At 42.0% G+C, this 21,156-nt stretch overlaps 1 protein-coding gene across 5 annotated transcripts in view; it reads left to right on the top strand.

The window, feature by feature from the left end:
• Nucleotides 1-4,495: 4,495 nt before the first annotated feature.
• The window catches only part of shf (Src homology 2 domain containing F), a 93,728-nt gene continuing 77,067 nt past the window's right edge, over nucleotides 4,496-21,156 (top strand). For all 5 annotated transcript variants that reach the window (XM_022744759.1, XM_022744736.1, XM_022744744.1 and 2 more), the window contains exons 1-2: nucleotides 4,496-5,216; nucleotides 20,532-20,664. In XM_022744759.1, the coding sequence (XP_022600480.1) occupies nucleotides 4,785-5,216; nucleotides 20,532-20,664 (565 nt within the window). In that variant the 5' untranslated portion in view covers nucleotides 4,496-4,784. The remainder of the gene's footprint in view (nucleotides 5,217-20,531; nucleotides 20,665-21,156) is intronic.

The following is a 21,156-nucleotide window of genomic DNA, read 5'->3' as shown; positions in this document are numbered from 1 at the left end:
TCAGACTGAAGAAATTGGGAGGATTGATCCACATACACAGGCTCAAACACAAGGGATACAACCCCACAGGGTAACATGGCTTTATTAGGAAACATGCAGGCAGGCAAAATATTACATCATGCTTCAACTTCTACTGTGTGTTGTTTGTGTTGATCCCATGGGTGTAGTGTATATCAGCTTCATCCTGCTTGGACAGTGCACTTGTACACTTTGTGTCCTAAATGTCATACACATACTTTAAATGAAATAGAGTGACAAGGTAAATGCTTAAAAATCCTTTCTTCAAATACCAGTCATGCAGTGGAGGTGTAGACTGAGGGGAGAAGACAGCTCAATAACATCTTTTTTAAGTCTTTATACATCTTAGACTGGAAGTGTGTGTGCTGGGTGATAAAAGCTCATAATGGATTGGATTTTTTTTTTTATTTGGTGTGAACTAACTTTATACCAATAGACTGTATTGATATGAAACAAGGCCCCTGAGAGGTATTTAAATGTATTCCTTTTTTTCTAACTTTGACCCTGGGTGACTCAATACTGATTTGAATTTTGCAGCTATATGGGGCATGGAGATGTTAGATTACTCTCCATTTAGCCTTCATTAATGCAGGAAGTTTTGTTAAGCATACTTCCTGTTTATCAGCAGCTCGCTGCCTCACCTCCCCTTCAAACTGTTTCCTACAGTACATTCACAGTGGGAGCCTCTCAGTGCAACCACAGTCTTCTGCTGTGTCCTTGAGCAATTAGATATTGATTTCCTTGCTTTAAGGACCTTGGTGATACAGTCATTGACAAATAGGAGAAATTTACTCTTTCATGGATGTTCCAACCCCCTCAGCCTGGAGAACCAAATAAAAAACAACAGTCTTCTCGTAGCTTTGACAAATGTCCAGCAACTGCTTAAATCACTTAATCATGTTTCCATGGAGACCACTGGAGTGAGGATGTTCTGTATGTTTACCAGACAAGGTATAAATGTTTGGATAAATAATTGATGCGTAAGTAAGAGCACAGGTTGAAACCCATGGTGGAGAGAGAGAGAGAGAGAGAAGGAAAGAAACAGAGGGAGAGCAGTGATGATGAATGGATATTTACCTGGCTGTGTTTGTTTTTGTCGAGACTTGGGGTTCTTTGCATTATTTGCTCAATTTATTTCAAGTTAGACTTACATATTAAAGCAAAAATGTAGCAACACCATTGATATGGTTCTGTTGCCTCTTTGGCAATAAAATTGTTAGATATTTTGATATCAATTTTGGTTTCAATAAGCCTCAGTGTTTACATAGAAATGTATCTTTGCAGCTAGATCTATTTCTAATTATCATTTTTCTTGACAGTAAATTATTGTGTTATCATCTAGGGCTTTGCTGGGTACCTCTGAAAAATGCATCAAACAAATTGAACATAAACATACCCATTTGTACAAAGTGCTTCAGTTGTTTGCGCAGCATTTCTTCGCATCCAGTAATTTCTTTTCATCTGCATCATTTGACACAGTTATAGCTTCCACCAGTCTGTTTCAAAACGCAAGAGGGGCTTTAGTGGTACAAAAAAATCTGTATACTGTTCAGTTGGCCTGGAACAGTAGTCATTCATTCTCTGCTTACCTTTTCCATATTACTAACTCTCCTGTCAATTCAAACTCTGCCACACCCTCCTGTCCTGCAGTAACCCAGGCTTTCCCGCCTTTCAGCCACCTGACTCGTCCCCGCCCTCCTACTCACCTGTTCTGTCTTCCCTAATCAGCTCTTAGTATTTATTCCTGCCCATTTCCACTCATTCCCTGTCATATTGCCCATTGTGCTTTCTACACTGTGGCGTCCCAGCCTTTCTTGCCTCTTTTTTTTTGATTTTGACTTTGCCTGCTTCTTTTGCATTACCAGTTACGACCACTGCACACGCCCTCACTTCGTCTACCGTTTGCTTTTGCCTGCTTCGGCCTGCCCAGCCTTATTGAAGGTAAACTGTTTTGAACTTGTCTCTGAGTCATATTGAGTCCTCCTAAATCTGAGTTGTGACATTCTGTCCAATTCACTTGACTGCTGAGGCAAGAAAACAAGGCATTAATAAAGACCTGTATTACTATAACATCAAGCATAAAAGAAACAAGTTAAATACTTAGATCTGAAGTGCACTGCAGAGAAGAATGCAGGTCATATACTGTACATATATACATACATATATATAACACTAAATTGCACTAAAATATAGGGTTGGTGTATTCTGGTTTCGCTGACTTCCTTATCCCCCATCATGGCACTACCTGTTCCTGCTGTGGAATCATTTCAAGCAGTGCCTGAGAAACCCTGAAGCCAACAGACTTAAAGAGGAAAATAAACTTGACACATGTCTCACACAGCATGTCAAATGCTTGAGCTGTGCAGCAACTGTTAAAGGCATCAGAATTCACCTATAGCAATCTGAATCTGTCATCTTGTGTATAATTAGATGCTTTATAAATTAAATCCCTACTATATACATGCCAACATCACCATCACTGACACTAATCCATGCTTAGTAAATATATTTTTGTATGTATGTATATATGTATAGCACTAAAGGACTATTGCCAGGAAAAGTGGATACCATGTCAAGTAGATGAACTTTGGGTTTTTGTGAATCACTGCTGATGTATCTGACAATCCTGATTCAAGGCCATTTCTAGAGGATAGTGTTGCAATACCTGTCACTGTGTAATGTTTTTTAGTTTCTTTTAGCAGGTGAGAAGTATTGACAATTTGTGCAAATGCACAACCTGCATCTCTCATATCATTTTAAGTATGATAACTTAAGCAGAGTCCCATACATTTCTCTATAAATTCCCCCTGGCAACCTCTGTGCCTGCGTAGGACACTTAAGAGGACTATTTGTAGGTAGTGGATTACAGGATTTGCATTTTAAAGGGTGTCAGTGATGGCAGCTGGAGTAAATTGGTGAATGCAATTGTAGCAATGCAATCAAAGATCTGTGATGTGAGTCAAGCTCAGTAACCCTAAATGACACACCTGCTCCTGCCCACCACATATCCTCTAATACCTACAGCATGAGTCAGGCTATTACCCTGCAGCACCAGCAATATTTATATCACATCCTGTGTATGGACAAATGCATCACTGAATGTATAGTGCCTCACTGAAATATACCATGTAATGTGCATGCTGGATCAGACCTTTCTCTTTGCGCTCTTCTATGTGGGTGTTTTTCCCAGAACTGGCAACAAAAAAGACCAGTGCTGCAATAAACTAAGGACTATCTGGGCCCATTTCCCTCATCTTTTTCTTTAAAGCTTTTATGTAGAATACACTAGTTAAACAGATTAACATCCTGGCTGTGGGGTGAAATTGTTCCTTTAAAGTGCAAGGAAATTGCACTGGTCAAATTTCTCTGTACATGCCCAAAGTGCAATGATGGCAGGATTTCAGGAGAGAAATAATAGATTTTGTTTTGGTCTCCAGAGCAAGGAGTTGTCTCTCCCTGGGGCCTGCCAGGGTTAAACTCTGATCTGTACATGGTGACTTGCTCAAGGCTGTGTGTGGTGTTATTAAAAAGAAATATTGCTTCATAAAACCCCACTGCTCTGCAGCCATGACTCCTGTTAATGCAGACTGTTGCTGGAGTATGTTTCTAGGAGGGGAAATCTGATTTTTTTTTTCATCTGTCCTCTGATTGCAAAAGGCAATCTGTGTTTAGCAAATTAACCAATGACCCTTTGCTTCAAAGCTTGAAAGACACCTTTGAAAGACAAATGTTTACTTGTATTGTTGCTTTGAACAATTCACCTATGGGTATGTATAATAATGAACTTAGCAAGGGCAGTGACCAGTATTAATATAGACTCCAGTATCCCTCTCCACTGGTCATTTGCAATGCAATTTGCAATTAAAACAGTCTGCAGTGGCCATCTGGGCATGAGAGCACTGAGAATGAGCAAAGGACGTTTTACCCTTGAGTCCCATTGGTGGGGAAGATGTTTAAGCACTGAGCTCTGTTAGTTTTTTAAAGTGTAAATTTCTGGAAATATAATGTAGAGTTTACTCTAGAGAGAGATGGGAAATGTCTTGACCCATTTTAATTAACCTTTTTAATGAATCCCTATTCTTTAAATGATACATAAACCATGGGCTACATGGGTAGCTATAGGCTACATGAAGATTAAGTATTCAAATTAAATTACCGTATTGCACCGGTTCATTAAGTGGGACCAACAATGGATCTCAACCATCATCTCAAACCATCATCATTACCTAATATTGGATTCCTGTAATCAGACAGTCATCTGATGGGGGGTGGGTCGCCTACATGCAGCGGTGACTTGTATTTACAGCAGTGAACAGTCCGCGGAGTTTCAGGAGTCCGGTAGGTGGCAGTGAATGTTTTCAGGTAGGGAGGGCAGGTTGTATTTGGAGCGGGGTGGGGGGCGTGTGTTACTCTTGCACAAGCGCTCCCATGTTGCGTAGTCTGGAAACCTGACGTGGAGAGCAGCCGAGCAGTCATAGCGACAAAAGCGTGTGTGAGTGTGTGTGTGTGTGTCTGTGTGTGTATGCGAGAGAGTGACAGAGTTGCGGCAGGGCAGATCAGAAAGTGCCTGTGGCTGCTCTCTCGCCGGCTTGCGCGCTTCTCTCCGGACCAACAGAGTCGCACGAGACTGGCGACACGCTCCGAACCCGGGTCTGCCGGCCACGGGTGACCCGAGGATCCCACTTTGACGAACAGTCTCGGGCTCCGCTGGCAGAAAAGGTGGAACTAAACTACATTCATTGACTTGTGAGCGATGCACTGGCAGCATGGCCAAGTGGTTCAAGGAGCACCTAGGATTCAAAACTACCAAAGCACCCCCTCCGGCGCCTCCGAAACCGGACTACAGACACTGTCCCACCGGTGTGCCCGGTACGCCTGGCTACCAACAAACAAGCTCCGGCGCCACCTTCCCGAGCCCAGCTCAGCCGGACATCCTCGCTGCTTACAAACTTCAAAAGGAGCTGGACTTCGAGGACCCGTACACTCCAGGTGGAAATATTTCATTTGGCCCGAGCTTGAACACTGTTGGGTCGCCGGATATCAAGTACGTGTCACCAAAGCACCGACTTATCAAGGTGGAAACAATCGAAAAGAGCAGTCCAGCTCCGGGCGGTGGTGTCACAGTCACCCAGGCTGTTGCTGTAGGGAGTGTTAAATCTCCTACTTCACCTCCCTCGGACCACGACAACAAGGAGAAGGTGGGTGAAGTTAGTCCAAACATTAGTCTGTAGTTAAGCATAGAGCAACAACTTGCTAGCTTCTTAACTTGCCCATAGGCAGAATTTCTTAATTACAACCCAGCAGAAACAAAAAGCGTTTGTTCTCGTTAGCCCAATTAATCCTACTAATCATTTCCCTTTGAGTCTTATTTCTCTCAAAGGTAATAAATCACAGAAATACAGTTCTTTCTCATAAACCCGATGCTCATTTTTCCCATCGAATAAGCGTGGTTTGTTTATGAAGCACTTGACCTACTCATGAAAGGAATGAATCGTTACAACCGGCAGAACTTGTTATCACTGCCGCACAACGGCTGTCCGCGCGAGTTGCGACATCCACCTCTGTCAGACAACTAACATGCACTACAAGGAGTGCTGTGGAGGGAACAGTCTATGTCCTGTGTTGACACACAGACCACTATCTAAGCAGATATGCCTTTTAATACTAAAAACTGTGCGTCTTTTTGTCGACTTTGTGACACTTAAAGTACAGGCAAACTCTGCTCCACTGGGTGAAATGTGAGTGCTGTGTGTGTGTGTGTTTCTCAATCTGCAGTTTACTCCCAACCAACAATGTGATCTAGACTTATTCACTGTGTCTCTAATTTAACTTTAATCTAATCTTATTTAACTAGACAGATCAATTTAGTGAATGTTCTTTTTGCAGTGATGCCTGTTGCCTGCGGGGGATCACTTGTGATGAGTTTATGGATATATGGCTCTAATTTGAGCCTCTCTTGGCACTGCTCTCTGAATATAACAGCACAAACCTTGTGCCTTTTTGTTTTGTTTTTTTAACATCTTAAATTGTGGTTCCTGCATGGAGCTGGTTGCACACTCATCAGCACAAAGTGGCTGTGGAGACATCCAAGCAGAATGCATGCAGGCTGTGCATGGAGCATGCTGCCATGTCAGGCTTCCCAGGAATTCACACACAGCGGGTTCATTTGGAGAAACTTGAGACGCTCAGTGTCAGTGAGGTTAAGGACATACTGTATGATGAGTGCGATCCCGCTGAGGAATGTTTCAGTGTCTGTATAGCTGATGTACAGAGGGGAAAGCACGGCTATGTGAAAATACACACTGTGCACCACTGTTTCCTCCTCAGATCATGCCTTCAATCACAACTGTGCTCCAAAAATTTTTGTGGTCATCTTGATTTTCACCTTCATGTTACTTCCTCCTCCTCCTCCTCTTCTTGTGTTTGCTTTCGCACCTGTCTTGTGACATGTGGCGAGCTCACAGTTGGTTTTAGCTCAACACTTTCATTTGTATTCCACAGCATCTGCAACCTTTCACAAGAGTGCTGTGTGAAGGAAGACTGCTTTTTTTTCTTTTCTTTTTTTTTTCTTTTTCTGTTCGCCCCAGTTTTGATCACACAAAACACAACTGTTGCTGTCATCTATATTTCCCATATGACAACCAAGTGAAGCTCATAAAACTATCTTCTGTGCTGATTTTTGTTTTCCCAAACTGTCAGCCATGGTTTTCAGCAGCCTTTGTCAACTTGGTTTTGCAGGTTTAATATTCATACATAACATTATCGTTTATCAGCAAAACAAGCATGAAACCAGAATTTACAATTTTCACCCAGCCACTGCAGCTGTTCAAGCTGATTAAACAGATTATAGTTGTCTCTTGTTAATTAATGCTTATTTGGATCTCCTTCAGTCAGTAGTACAGTTGCCTTTGCCCCCCCCCCCCTCTCCATATGGCTTTAACATACACAAAGATGATTGTATAGTATGGTTTAAATACCTCACACCTAGCTGTGTGAATGATGTTATAGATGAGCTAAATCAGTACTGACAGCTGGTGGGCTTAAGCAATATGCTGAGGGAAGGGTTTAAGGGTTTTTTGTCAAGTGCTGAAGGTTAAATAAAAAGGGTGTAGTAGTGGAGGGGGAAGTGTGGTGAAGATTGTGTTTTTTTTTTTTGTAACTGTTGTCCAGGTTGTCCTTCTCATTCACACCACCCCTGATGGTGTCTGTAAGCAGGCGATATCTGGCACTGTTTTGCCACCTTTAGAATTAGTTTCTATCTGTCTTGTAGTGCATTAGTGAAGCTCCCACTGACTTGAAAATTATCAGTGCCGCATAATCAATCATGATAATCACCAAGCCTTAATTTGGCTGCGTACAAAAAAAAAAAAAGTCTCCATTTTGGCTTTTTACTTTGTGCTGAGTTGAGTGCTTTAACTGCATGGCTTACTGTCAGTCACCTGACACCCTCAGGAGGAAAGGAAAGTTTGCAGCAGTAATACAGCTCAAAAAACACGACGTGTTTCAGTCTTTGTTGTCACATTTATTTAGTTTCAAGGTTAAGTATCTCTCAAATGTTAAAAAAACGAGAGCATGTACACAAGTGTACCTCATTATCATTTCTAAAATAGTGGATGAATCATTTGCACTTAAAAACCTTTCCAAAAAGTCACCGTACTGGTTAGTAACGACACTGCTGTTGCTTCAAAGTGTTGCAAGGGTTTTTGTTCAAACTTTTGTAAGGATTACAGTTTGACCTGAAGCTGAGGATTTTCTAATTCAGCTGTGGCTGGCCATGATAATTGTTTGTAAATCCTTGTTAGACCGACACTCTCCAGGTGAGGATTGAAAGTTCTACTAATGCAGGATTGTCCACATATAGAGAAACTTTCAACACTCTCTGTGCATGGGAGGATGAACCGTTTTCAGTTTGTTTGATACACTCTGTCTTCAGGCTGGTGTTGAATGGTCAAAAATTTGTGGACAGCAGGTGTTCTCGTTTGATGAACTGTTATATCGTTACTTTTCTCAGGCAGTTTTTTTTTTTTGCAAACCAAGAAAGACGTCTGGATAGTGATTTCTAACCTATAGCACATACATGCATATTAGTGTGTTTGTAAATGGAGACAGTAGCTTTTCCAGAAACTGTGTTGTATTCTACTTGTTGTTCTACCCGTACAGACTAAAACGCTGACTGCTAGAGCCTGAGTAAAGAGCTATGTGTCTTAACAGCATTGCTCGGTTACATTGATGTTTTAATTACTTGACTCATGAATGCTAATTATATAACTGCTTAGCCCAGGCCTGAAATGCCAATAGCAGCATCAAGTGAATTTCCCCAAGTCCATTTCTATTCACCAGGCTTCCATGGGGGAAGAAGCAAGATAAAGAAAGTTTTGATATGCAATGATATACTGTATATCTGTTCCACAAATTATAATACATCTGCTGCATTTTCATAGGTGTCCTATTTCATCTCATCTTCATATGGAGCTTTATTTTATGCACATAACTTGTAGTTTTGAGTTTTGGAGGCATTTTGATGTGTTTTGTTTTCAATGATGCCAAGCCCTTCATGGTAGAATGAGTTGAGCGAGATGATCAATTATCATCCTGCCTTGGAGCTAATTAAAGGCCTCATCTCCCAGCTCATCGCTCTACTCAGCACTAACCTAACTTCCCTCAAGGACAACCGAAAGTGATGACGGGCTCCACTTGGAAATGTGTAAACAAAAGCAGTGGCGCGGAGCTGACAGACTGCGGTATCCTTGTGAAGTGCAGCCCGTCATCATCAGTATCTGTCCGTGCACCTGGGAGACTGCTCTTCCAATCTAACTTCAGCTCCCTCCAGGGCTCGGGGTCCCTTTGACTCCTTGATCCTACGAGCCAGCTCACATACCTATCTATAGAGGCATGCAGTTGCATCAGAGGCCCAGACAGTTGCTGTGCAGCCAACAGAGGCATCTGGATCGACAGATTGCCTCTGTGCTTATTTTCTTACATCCCTTCCATGCATTTTATTTTACTTTATTTTTTTACAAAATGTAGTTCAGTAATTCAATTTATTATGCTGGTGGTGGAAACCATATTTGTCTCCGCCAAGAAGGTCACATTTTTGATCCTTTATGTGTATGTGTTTGTTTGTCAGTATCTTAAAAATCACTCAACACATCTCAGTGATATTTGGTGGAAAGTTAGTCCATAGGTCAAGGAAAAATGTATCAAATCTTGGTGAGGATAGTGCCCCCATAGGGCCGTTATAAAGCACTTTCTATTTTCGCTCATGAGGCATGAAGCAACATCTCCTTCTCATGCATTCCTTAGTTCAAGAAAAATCTATCAAAATATGTCCTTCCCTTTTCCGCTTGAAGATATTTTCTGCCATTTTGAATTTTTTCACCATCCTACATGTAAGAACAGAAAGAAAGTTGTCTTGAGGAAGCTGTAATCTGTCATTTTTCCACACATGCAGGCTAGAGCAAAGATGTCCAATGTCAGATTTGTGAAATATTTTCATCTCTTCTTGATATGCTGTGAAAATCAAAGCAATTGTGAACTTAATATGAATGCAACTACAATATTACTGACATAAAGACATTAGACAGCACAGGTGTGACCCATTTAATCTGATCAACATTTCTCAGTAACAGGATGCAGAGAGCATCTCCAACCATGGTGGATGTGCCGTCTTTACTGTTTTACCGAACTCCAACATGCACATCATTTCAGCTCAAACAAACTATGCAGAATATTAGTCAGAAGTCACCTGTTCTGGGGGTAAAGATTAGACACTGTATTTCATAGTTTAAAAATATGTCAAATTCAGTGAATACTAGTTAATACAAAGGCAGTGATCTTACATAACAGGCTGCCGTAGAATAGATGTTGGTTTCTCTTTTGTCTTTTGCATACCTTTGAATCCATTTGGATCAGATTGAATGTAATGTGTAATGATCAGAATGAATTTGAGATGGTGTGCTGCAGTATGTGACCATCCATGCTACAGTTCTCCAGCATGAGGCTTGTTTGACTGGCCGGCAGATTATAGTGCCTGTATTGCATGGCTGAAGTTGCCTCGGCTTCATTTCCCCACAATGTGAATATCTTCTCGTGGCCTTTCACCCTGGCACTCCAGACATCAGTGCATTTTTATAAAATGCATCCCACTGGCCTTTCATGCTCTCATATCTGCCAGTGATAGGAGAAATGTCAAGCACCGACGTCAATATCACCTGGGTCTGTGAAAGTGGTTTCCTTCAGGGAGCCAGAAAATGAATGAAAACATCAGAGCCCATCATATTTTGTCACAGCACCCCTATTTAAGTGCAATTCTTTACCTTTCTGTATCAGACGGAGGCTGGTGAGATTGATAGCAGGCCCGACTGTATGCCAGATTTGTACAGGATGTGTCCTTGTTGCTCTAAAACTTCCACAAACTTCTTTATTTGTGCTCTGATGCTGAGAATGTTTAAATAATTTCAGCAAAAAAAATGCATAATGGGAAAATATATAGCTGTACAAATAAGGATGTGATGTATTAAAGTAATTTCTCACCTCTGTGACAATGTGATACCCAGATTGAAATAATTAACAGATTGGTGTGAAAGCTGTGTTGTGCATGGATTTTGCAGCTGTTGTTTTTCTTAATCATGCTCAGTTGTGACAGATTTCTTACCATCAGCGTTGGGCAGATTGTGACTCACATCTGAAGTAAGCAGATAATTATTTTGATAATTATGATAAATTGTGTAAGTAACTTACAGTGAGCTGCTATGGCTACTCTGACTCATAACAGTGGACTGTCTGTAGTCTGTGATATTGTTGGTATAAAAAGCTTGTGAGATGTCTGTTTCCATGTTTAACACTTAGGTGTCAAAGAATGCCATGCACTTCCTGAACTATTTTAAGCATCTAAAGCATTTTCTCAAAGTCACCCTGGCTAAAGCAAGACTACAAGATATTCAGTTTCAATTACCTGCTTCTCAGAGCACAACAAATTATTCTTTTCATGCCTCACACATTTAATACCCACTGTTTTGTTTTTCTTATGCTCTACTGCCATTGAGAAAAGAGCGTCACAATGCATTCCTGTGACCTGAACAAGAATCCTGGAAGGGCACTTTGAAAGGAAGGAAGGAGCACAGTGCTCTTTGGTCCACAGTCTAACAGTGTGCATGTTGAAGCCCCGCCTCCTCCTGAAACAGGATGAAGTCATCCTGTAGCGGAGGATACGCTGGAAGCCATAATGTAATGGTTATTCAATTGAGCTCCGAACTGTTCGGCTTTTCATCAAGATATCATTTGGGTAAATCCACAAATCCTGTTACATTTACATCATGGCACTGTAATCCAGCATCATTGAGTGTAATAACTAGTCATGGTTAAGTTTTATATACACCCATCCCACCACACCCACTTCAATTCCTTGACACCGACTCAAATCTTCCCCCTGGCCTGAAAGTTATAGGTCTTCGAAATGATGGCCTTTAGCCATTGTTTGCTTATTTTCTTCTTCCACTCCATCTGGGAGCCTTCTTTCCAGTTTAAAGAGTCCCGGTGGAGTCTGTTGTGTTTGTTGCTCGATTTGCTTTTCCTAGCTTTGCACCGGAACATCAGTCACATGATTCCACCAGGTTACAATTAGCCTGCAGACTAGTGCTGCAGCTCCGGCCACTGGGGAGTTGTAGACACATGGCTCTGTTTTGTTTAATGACAGTGTGTGTAGCTGAATCTAGACGGAGGGAGTCCTGGTGGGCAGGCAGATCGTCACACACCGATTAAAAGGAAACAAATTGAGCCTTAAGCTTGCATGCCATCTGAGGCACAAAAGGAGAATTTACATGAATCATTGGATTTTTTGCACTATGCAAACTCCAGATTAAACCAAATTGTTATTTTTGCATCAAAATACAGTATACGGTAGAGGTCATAGAGAGCAGATTTGCCTCTGTATCACCTGTGTGTGAATGCAGGCTGTTGTTTTTGTGTCACACTGCAGGAGGCAGCCAGATTTCTGTCCTGCAAACAGAGCTGCCCTGTGTTCTGAGTGCCCACCAGGAAGCTCAACACTTCCATTTCTTTCTTTCTTCTTAGTGGGATTCCAGACTTTCATTTCATGCATTCTCTGAGTGAGAAATTAGTCTGCTCAATTGTGACTCTCTTGTAATGTTTCTCAGATCTGTGTGTCACATTTTACGGCTTTAGTTTTTTTTAATAGTTAAAATTAGCTGTTCCTGTGATAGGAACATGGGGAGAGAAAGAGAGCCACTATCTGCAGTTGTTTGGTGGAAAATAAGGAATGGCTTGGTTGCTCCAGGATTAAGGAAGTGCTCCCTTCCTGACAGGAAGTGTTTACAACTTGGTGACATTCCCTTTTTAACTTGACAAGTCTGCGCTTGCCCGTCTGTGTAGGCTGGATTTTCTGGCTGCTGCTGCTCACTTGCTAAAATATAACCAGGGTTAATGTTTTCGGCTGCTACAACTTGAGCAATCGAGATGTCGGAAATAGTGACAAATGGTGACGGCACATAGCTGTTTGCGTGCTCAACTGAGGGCTCTTTGTGGCGGCACGCTCGTGATTGTCACTCACTCCTCTGAATATAGCCTCCCTTGCCTTTTGCTCTCCTGCTCAGAGAGGTGGGAAGCCACGTAGCAAAGGCAGTGTGATGGGACTCCACCCTGCGAGCTCGCCCTATTGTCAGTGTAGGAGATGTGCAGGGGCCTCAGTGCATCCTCACCACACAGAGGCTATCTGAGGCCATGGAGCTTCCAGCCTCAATCACAGCACTTTCCCATCAAAATCTCTAGCTTTGTTTACGGCCAGACTGTGGCTTGTTTTTCTCTCTGCTCTATAAATCACTTTCCCAAAATCAAAGCCTTCATCCCAGCGGATCTACCCATGCTCTTTCATGAAGCCCTACTTTCCTAATTGTGTCAGTTTTCATCTTATAGAAGCCATGAAAAACCATAGTGTCTTTCCCTGTGCATTGTGGGAGAACTGCATATGTATTCGTCACTTGTCGGTTTGGTAGGCAGGCAACTTAAATTCAGCCAAGTACACCTCATTCTCAAATTAAAAATGAATCATTATAATTGTAACTGTAGTGATGATGGAAACTGCTGTGGCCATGTTGGGGACAAATTGCTCATTCACACGGGCACGGGATTATCCCATTTTATAAAATTCTAACATTCCATTGTAGCACCTGAATTATTCTCGAGTCTCGTGCCGCACCACTAGCTGTATGTAGCAGAAACACTGCCAATAACTCAGGGACACACAGGGATGGGGGCAGAGGTAGGAAATTGGATTTTGTCAAGCGTGTCGTCAAGTACTTAATCTCGAATATCTGTCGCATATTAAGAGCACCTTCATAGGGTGCAACCCGCAGCCTCCTCTCTCTTCTCCATTGGAGGTCTTAAGTGGCTGTGTGGAGTGTGTTTCAATGAAGGAGGTCCTTAGGGACAAGTTGGGGTGCTTTTTTTGCTCAAGAAAGATGCATTCATTCATCAGTAGACAGAGACAGTGAGAGAAAGAGTTTTGAAAAGTGGGGTTACAATTTTAGCTGCTTGGAATAGTGAAAGCCAGAGAATTACCCATTAGGTGATTTGTTTAAATAGAATTCAAATTGCAGTGTAGCCTGTTTGTACGAGGATTTTCAGTGACACACTATAGTTTATGCATATCTTACTTTATAGCATGACAGCATATTCATGGTACAGAGGTAGTATGTAGATCATTATCAGCTCATGGCCATTCTTGTGACCTTTGAACTTTGAAAAGACACAAAATGTTTGCCTTGTTTAGGGCCTGTTAGGTAAATTTTTATAATAACAAATTCTGTCACAAAGTGAAAATTAAGTGTTCAACACAATTATTTGTTTCAAACGCTGACTTAGCTATTGCTCAAAACTAACTTTTGCTTAATGTGTGTATGAGCAAAAAAAGTTATGTGATGGGATTCTGTTAAAAAGCATGTTGGTATGTTGGTGAGTCCAGCTGTCTCTGGACAGAGTGTTGCTCAGCTTTTAGTAGCTAAAGAGATAGTCATAGAAAATGTGATGTAAATTGTATATAAAGCTGCATATGGTCTCTTGTGTTAATATGACGCTGTCTAACTGATGATTTAATCAATTGTATCACCAGCTGTAGTTCAGTCAGAGCAGGTGTATATTTGCACTGATATGAAGACCCCCCTGGTTATTGTAAGAGGCAGAGAGTTGACGTTAGAGAGGAAGCTTTATAGTAAGAAAGTCGACTGCCATCGCAGAAAATGACAGACGATTATCCTATTTATAACTTTTTTAACTCAAAGTTTGTAGAAGCTCTCTGTGATTGCCTGGGAGCTCAGACTTTTACAAACTTAATGTCTAATTTGAATGAGCACTGATAATTAACACTAGACATATTACTTCAGCATTGATTGAGACTGAGTTTAAACCTTTTCCTCTGTGCGTGTGCGTGTGTGTGTGTGAACCCATACATGCAGAGTCTATCTAGGTGTACATAATGTGTTTTACACCCCTTTCCTTTTTGCATTGCTGATGCTTTTCCCACTGGAGTGTGGTGCATAGTATCAGTGTTGCTGCCGCTGCATCTGGAAGCATTCCCATGCAAACCACGATCAACAACAGGCTAAACCCCTTGTGCCAAAAGAACCGGCTTCAGCCCGGCTGCCGTGCGAAAGCTGCCCCACATGGCCAAGAGTGCAGAGATCTGAAGAACCAACATTTAATGTGGTCTGCATCTTAAAGGCGGTGTGCGTAATAAATAAGTCGGCAGCCAGAAGTGAAGCTGTTCTTTGAACAGCACAGATGTCTCCAAGGGAGACACATGTGATACTGATGGCTGAACACAGCGATGTGCAAAGGGGGATGCTGAATCTAATCCTTAAAACATGCACAGTCAAGTATACATCGCACATAAACCATAATAATCCTGAACTTGCTAATGGTAGCTCTTATGATTGGGAAAATGCACTTTGAGGCTGAGTAGTGAGAAACAATGTAGAACAGGTTTTTCATAAGCCTATGCCTGTTTTTCACAATTTGTTTTTGTTGATTCACAAGCATGAGTAGTGTGCCTACAAACACTGAATAGCTGCACTGGAATGATTGTCCAATTAGATTAAAAGCAAAGTAAATGAATATACCTGGAAATAAACAGAATTTTTTGTTTATCTCAAGTGAAGTGCTCTTCATCTGTGCATGGACTACAGCAGCCTTGGACTGATTATGGAAAAGACCTCTTTATAGCAAATATAATAATTTGATTGGCTACCTCTGCAGACTCCTAAGCAGGCCTTTAGAGGAGGCATATCCCTCTTCGAAGCCCCCTGAGAGGCAGAATGCTCCTGCAGCACCCGTGTTTCTGAGGGAACATTTCAATAAAGTTTCATTAATATCAGCTCTGTGGGGTGGGAAATGTACTCCTGCACTGTTTCTTTTTTTACAAGCAAAACCAGTTTTCCATCTGCCTAATCTGTTTCTGGAGATACAGAACCCAGTTCGGCTACGTCTTCACAAGGGGCCTTCAATGAATTGTAACCAGATTTGCACTCGCTTCTTAGAAACATGAAAGTATCTTATTGATAGTAACTGTATTATGTCAACAGAGAAGCTGTGATCATTTTTGCTCAAATAAATTGCCTCGAGGGCGTGTTTCCTGCCAGTATGTTCTTTCTGGAATATTGTGGCCAAGTTATCTTCAGATGACTGCACAGTGCACACAAAGCATTCATAATGTGTTTATAGACAAAGATTAGGTGGAGCAGGTATCAGCAGAGGCACTTCAAGCAGCTACAGCTTGTTGAATTTTGTTTATGAACATTTTTGGACATTTTTCCATCCATGAGGACTAAACATACTAAACATAATCTTTTGTCTTTTCTCCCCTCCCTTGCTCTTGTCTTTAAAATGGCTTTCTGTCCTGACAATAGTGGCGTGTTTACTTTTTTTGTTGCACTGAAGAACAAAAGAGAAATAGCAGCAAAGAAAGCCTTTTGTAAAGGCCTAGATGCAATTGAGCTGCTAAGCACTGAGTTGTATTAGGTTATCAGTGGTTGAAATCCCTTGTGCCGTGAGACATAAATCACACATGTCAGTCCCCTACTTTTTTTTTTCCTCGTCTCTCATTGTAGAGCCTGCTGACTTTTCTGGCAGTCTCCGATGGGCTTCAACCTTGACTAGCCCCTGATGCATTCAATCCTTCCCTCACCAGTCATGACAATAATATGGTATCCCTGTCTGCACTCATTCAGCAGGACTAAAACTAGTCTGTATTTTCACCTATGCATATGTCTGAAAGTGTTTATCTGGTTGTTGCGTGGTAAAATGGAACACTGGACATGTAGCTTGCTCAAAATGCAGTTAAAGAGAAATGAAGCAGCCTATTTTCTAATTGTTATAACCAAATTTCCGTCCAAGTTCTCAAGTTTCAACTAATGCATTTTCGGAAATTTTTATTATTTTGCACTTGATGATCTGATAGGCTGGCCAAACACATTCTCCCTCCATTAAGAGTGCAGAAGGAGAATTGTGGCCCGTATTTTCTCACTTCTAATGGAAGACCGAGGCCCAATCGAATTGTAATCCTAGAAGCTCTAGCGTTGTCGAACAATGAGCCAAAGTGGCAGGTGCCTGTTGTAGTCTCCCTCCTTCCCTAATGTTCTCCCTCCGTTCCCACTGATTTGAAGTCAGCCTCAACACCTGAGAGCCGCAGTGCATTTCAAGAAGTCTGTTGCTCTCTCTGTTGCAAGCTGCCAGAGCTCTGGCAGGTGTAAGACATTGCCAACCTGGGATCTGAGCTGTGGAATGAAAGTAATTGAGTGAGTTCTCTCTCTCTCTCTCCATGCTGCAGACCAGTAAAGGACCAAACTACTACAGGGACATGGCCTAAGCCTGTGAGGTGGCTTTGTGAGATTTATATAGGCTTACATCACAGCTTAGCAAAGACCTGATATATTGAGGGAACTGCAATCTTGTGCTGAGGGGGAAATTTTACTTTCATGACAAGTGTGGCTTGGATGCAGTCCTGACACACCCTGGCATGCCACAAGGCAGATGGTGTGTCCCTAGGCGACGCCACTGCTCTCAAGCTCACAAGCACCCCCTCCTCACAACCCCATGCTCCTCCTGCTGTCAAGTAGTCATTAGTGCAGAGGGACAGGAAGGACACATTGGAACAATTTGGAAATATTAACTACATCCTCCACCCAAACATGAACTAGGCTGCAGGGGCCGGGTGATGGCACCTCATAGAGGCGGTCTGTTGATCTAAATAGTTGATGGTTCAAATCCCCTGATGCCCTGGAAGGGTCTTTTGCTTGCTAATGGATGACAACACAGTGCTGTAGATGTACACGTTACTGGTTTGTAAAGGTATGAATGTTACAGCAGACGGAGCTGATAGGGGCTCAAAAAATCCCCCTGAATAAAAAGATTTTAAAATTTGCCAAATAGTTAGAAATGAAAGTGAAATAGCAAGAGGCAGCTTGATTCTAACATAACCGACTTCTTTTTGTTTCATTTTTATCCAGCAGTAGAGAGGCTGGAAACTGGTTTGTCATCAGCTTGAATTTGCTTTTTGATGGGAAAAGAAAAGTTGAGTGTCCCTGCTGACTGGAATGAGAACATGAGCCAGGTGCTGAAAGGAGTTTTTACTGCTGAACTCACAGCTAAATATACACATGCTTGTTTAATGTAAATCTTTTTTTTGCAGCTTAAGCTGTTTGATGACAAGCCCCTGTGATCCTTATTTGTGGACACAGGGTCCATAGTTTAGCTGTGCACAGTGTTACCAGCTGTGGATGTTTAAACCAGAACAACAGAATTTTAATTGAGAAGTATTGGATGTAGATACTTTCCATTGTTTTGCAAAACCATTTTATCTATGTTTTAATGCAGAATATTTTAGTCAAAATATGTAAACGATTTATTAAGACGCTTGCTCAGACTGCAGAAAGTATTTTAGGAGGGTAGAAAAACCAAGAACCATCTGGCTGATTGCAGATTCCTGTTTTGCTTTCAGTGTACCGACATGCCTATTAGATTTTTGTTGAGCCTGATTTTGATTGTTTGGGAGGGTAAAAACACATATTAGAGCGACAAGCTTCCAAGTGGAGGGTTTTTCCTTGTTTACCTTTGTGAGACAAGCGGTGTATTGTGTTTGAGTCTTAAATCCAAGCTTTAGTTTTAATGATTGCATTTAATTCCAAGACATCATTCTGTCTAATGCTATCAGACGTTTTCATCACACACCCTGCCCTTTATTTGTCCTGCATTATGTCAACAGGAAAGGCAAAAGATGATGTCATGTATTTGGAGTAGCTCCAGTCCTCACATAACTCAATAAGTGATTGCCATTATTTCCTGAAACATGCCCAAACATCCTTTGGCTAATGATGAAGGTGCATGAAGTGGTGAGGTGGGAGCAGTTTAAGGTGTGAGCTCTGCTAAAACCTCACTGTGGGCACTGCTGAAGAGAATGTAAGATGTAGCAGCTGAAGTGTTTTATCACATTTGTGGGCTTTGGTCTCAAACCTCGGGCCACTCTGCTACAGTATGCGGACCACAGTCAGATGGGCAGTGGCCTTCATCCCTCCCATTTAGGTGATTCATATGTTTTGTTAGTGAGGGTTACTTATTCTTAGGTCTGGGCTGTGTTTGCAGTTACTCTATCTGAGGTGGGTTTGGCACATAACACTATGATTACCGATGGCTGCGTTTCCATGCAACAAGGTGTGAGATGGTAATGATGCTGTGGCTGTGATGCATAATATTGCAGAGAGTTTTGGGGTCTCTGGGGCCGCAACAATGTTGCTTATCAGATTGGCTGAATTCTAATTAAACGTCTGAGTGAAATATGTATATTTTTTTGTGGCACAAAAACAAACCAGGACAATGTTTGTATTGGATTTCCCCCCCCGCTTGAATTCACAGAAGCAAAACATTTGAGGAACCCATAATTATGCTGTGGCAGAAAAAAAAGTCCTTGTTATTTTCCCCAAAACGGACGGAGAGGGAATATTGAAGAAGGTGGATTTAACACACAGTAGCTGCTATGAAACACATCCGTGGTACTTCCTTTGCTATTATTGCCTAATCCATGTATAGTGCAGATGATCTGTGCAGGAATATACCTGCCAGCTTTTCTCTGTCACTAAGCAGCTTACAAATTATCCCTGGTGAACTTTCTAGCATTTAACACTTGGAAACTTTTCAAAACATATTTTTTTTAAAACATTTATCACTGTGCAGATGACACGTGACCTTGATCGGTACTGTAAAAATGTCACTGGTTTCCCAGATGAAGAGAAATCCCACATTTGGAAAGGTATATACATTCTGCTTACTTCCCTGAGGTTTGGCAGGTGGGTGTGTATGTGTGTGTGTGGCACTCTCATGGGTGGCCTGCATATGGAGTTTGCCTCTGGGAAGTGTGCTCTCTGTGGCAAATCTGGTGAGTGGTTGTTCTCAGGAAAGGTGGCTAGGTGGAGGCACAGCACGGCGGGCATGATTCTCAGTCCACCTCCAGTCTGCCCCGCCTGGCCCCATCCACCAGATGAGTGATGAGCTTGTTTATAATGAGACCAAATCCCTTCCTGTTACACATGACTCATAGGGTGTAGTGCCAGTCATATATTTACATACTCACTTAGGTGTTTGCATAAGCGTTTCCTTGTTTGTGCACTGGTTTTAACCTTAGAAAACTCTTCGCTAAGATGTTTCCAAGTTAGAGAACATGCGGTGCCATTCTCCTCTGCCAACCAATTGGCAGGACCAGACTGTCAGGAGCCTCAACAGAGGAAAAAGTCAATTTTCTAACAGCTGGCCCAAACCTCTGCACTCACACCCCCTCATTAGATCCAATGTCCAAGTGGACAGATGGCTCAGATGGGAGTTTATTTCCTTTCAAAGGGAAGATCTTTACTTCTGAAGCAGCGTCTTGGTAGATGAAGCAAATATTTCAAGGAAACAAACATCCCCCAAAGGCACGATAGATGCTGACTGCTGCTCCTCTCCCTGAAGGTTTTAGCTGTATTTCTGGGTCTCAGGACATCCACCTAATTGCCATCCACTGCACCAAATGCTCAGCAAAAGAGCAAGACTGCAATTAGCCGTGGCTCACTGCCAGCTTGGCATAAATCTGCCAAATTGTTTCTCTTAAGAAAGTTGAGCAGTTTTTGGTCCTCTTTCCTCTACTTTTGAAATGTAGGCCTGTCACTGGGCTATCATATAATTAGGCAGACCAGCAGTAGCAGAGAGCGTGCTGTAAGGCTAAAAGCTGAGGCTTTGTGGTGGTGTGCTGAGGCATACTGAGGAGGGGTGTTATTTATGTATTTCTCCCTTTATCTCCTGGCCTGTCCTCATGGATATCAATTTGCCCTGTCCTAGGCCACAGCAGTATCTGTCACACAACTCGCCTGACACCTACCCATGTTGTAGTGTTCAATAGAGCAGCAAAATGAGTTTCACTTTTTTTTTTCCCCACTCCCAACATCTCACCTTCCCTCTGTTTTTTTTTCCTCCTGCAGCTCATTATCCTCGAAGACTATGCGGACCCTTTCGACGCTGAGCAGGCTGGCGGCACACAGACCACCACGGAAAAAGTGACAACTGAGAATGATGGTTACATGGAGCCATATGAAGCCCAGAAGATGATGGCAGGTAGATCAACGCTTTCAATCTCCCTCCTTGGTTCCTTAGTTTTCTCTTTTTATCCACCTTCACACCCTCAGTAATTTGGGGTTAAGTGATAAGCAAGAGATTTGTGCTTTTCCTATGACTTCACTTTGTATGTCTTAGTGGAGTGTTAATTAATATGCTGCGTGATTTGACCCTATGTTTCCAAGCTGGGAATTAATGAACAGCCCCAGAAGGCCAAGTGTCAATTTACATGACAGGTGCAGCAGAGCAGAAATGACCTGTGTGTCATGAAAGATGTCAAAACATTTTCAAAAGCAGCGACTTAGCCCCCAGAAATCATACCAGCCCATAAGTGATTTAAAAAAAAAAAAAAAAAAAAAAAAAAAAAAAACACGCCTCAGAGGTGTAGGACCAATAAAGTGAGAGGTGCTTTTTAAATGTTTATTCCGCTGAACTGTGTGCACGTGGAGGCTGCCACTTGCAGGGATTTCCAGGAAGGCTTTTTTTTTTTTT

The sequence above is a fragment of the Seriola dumerili genome, unplaced genomic scaffold (assembly GCF_002260705.1).
Source record: "Seriola dumerili isolate Sdu_G_001 unplaced genomic scaffold, Sdu_1.0 BDQW01000003.1, whole genome shotgun sequence".
In the NCBI taxonomy this organism is placed as follows: domain Eukaryota; kingdom Metazoa; phylum Chordata; class Actinopteri; order Carangiformes; family Carangidae; genus Seriola; species Seriola dumerili.
This window is presented reverse-complemented; position numbering and strand designations above follow the sequence as displayed.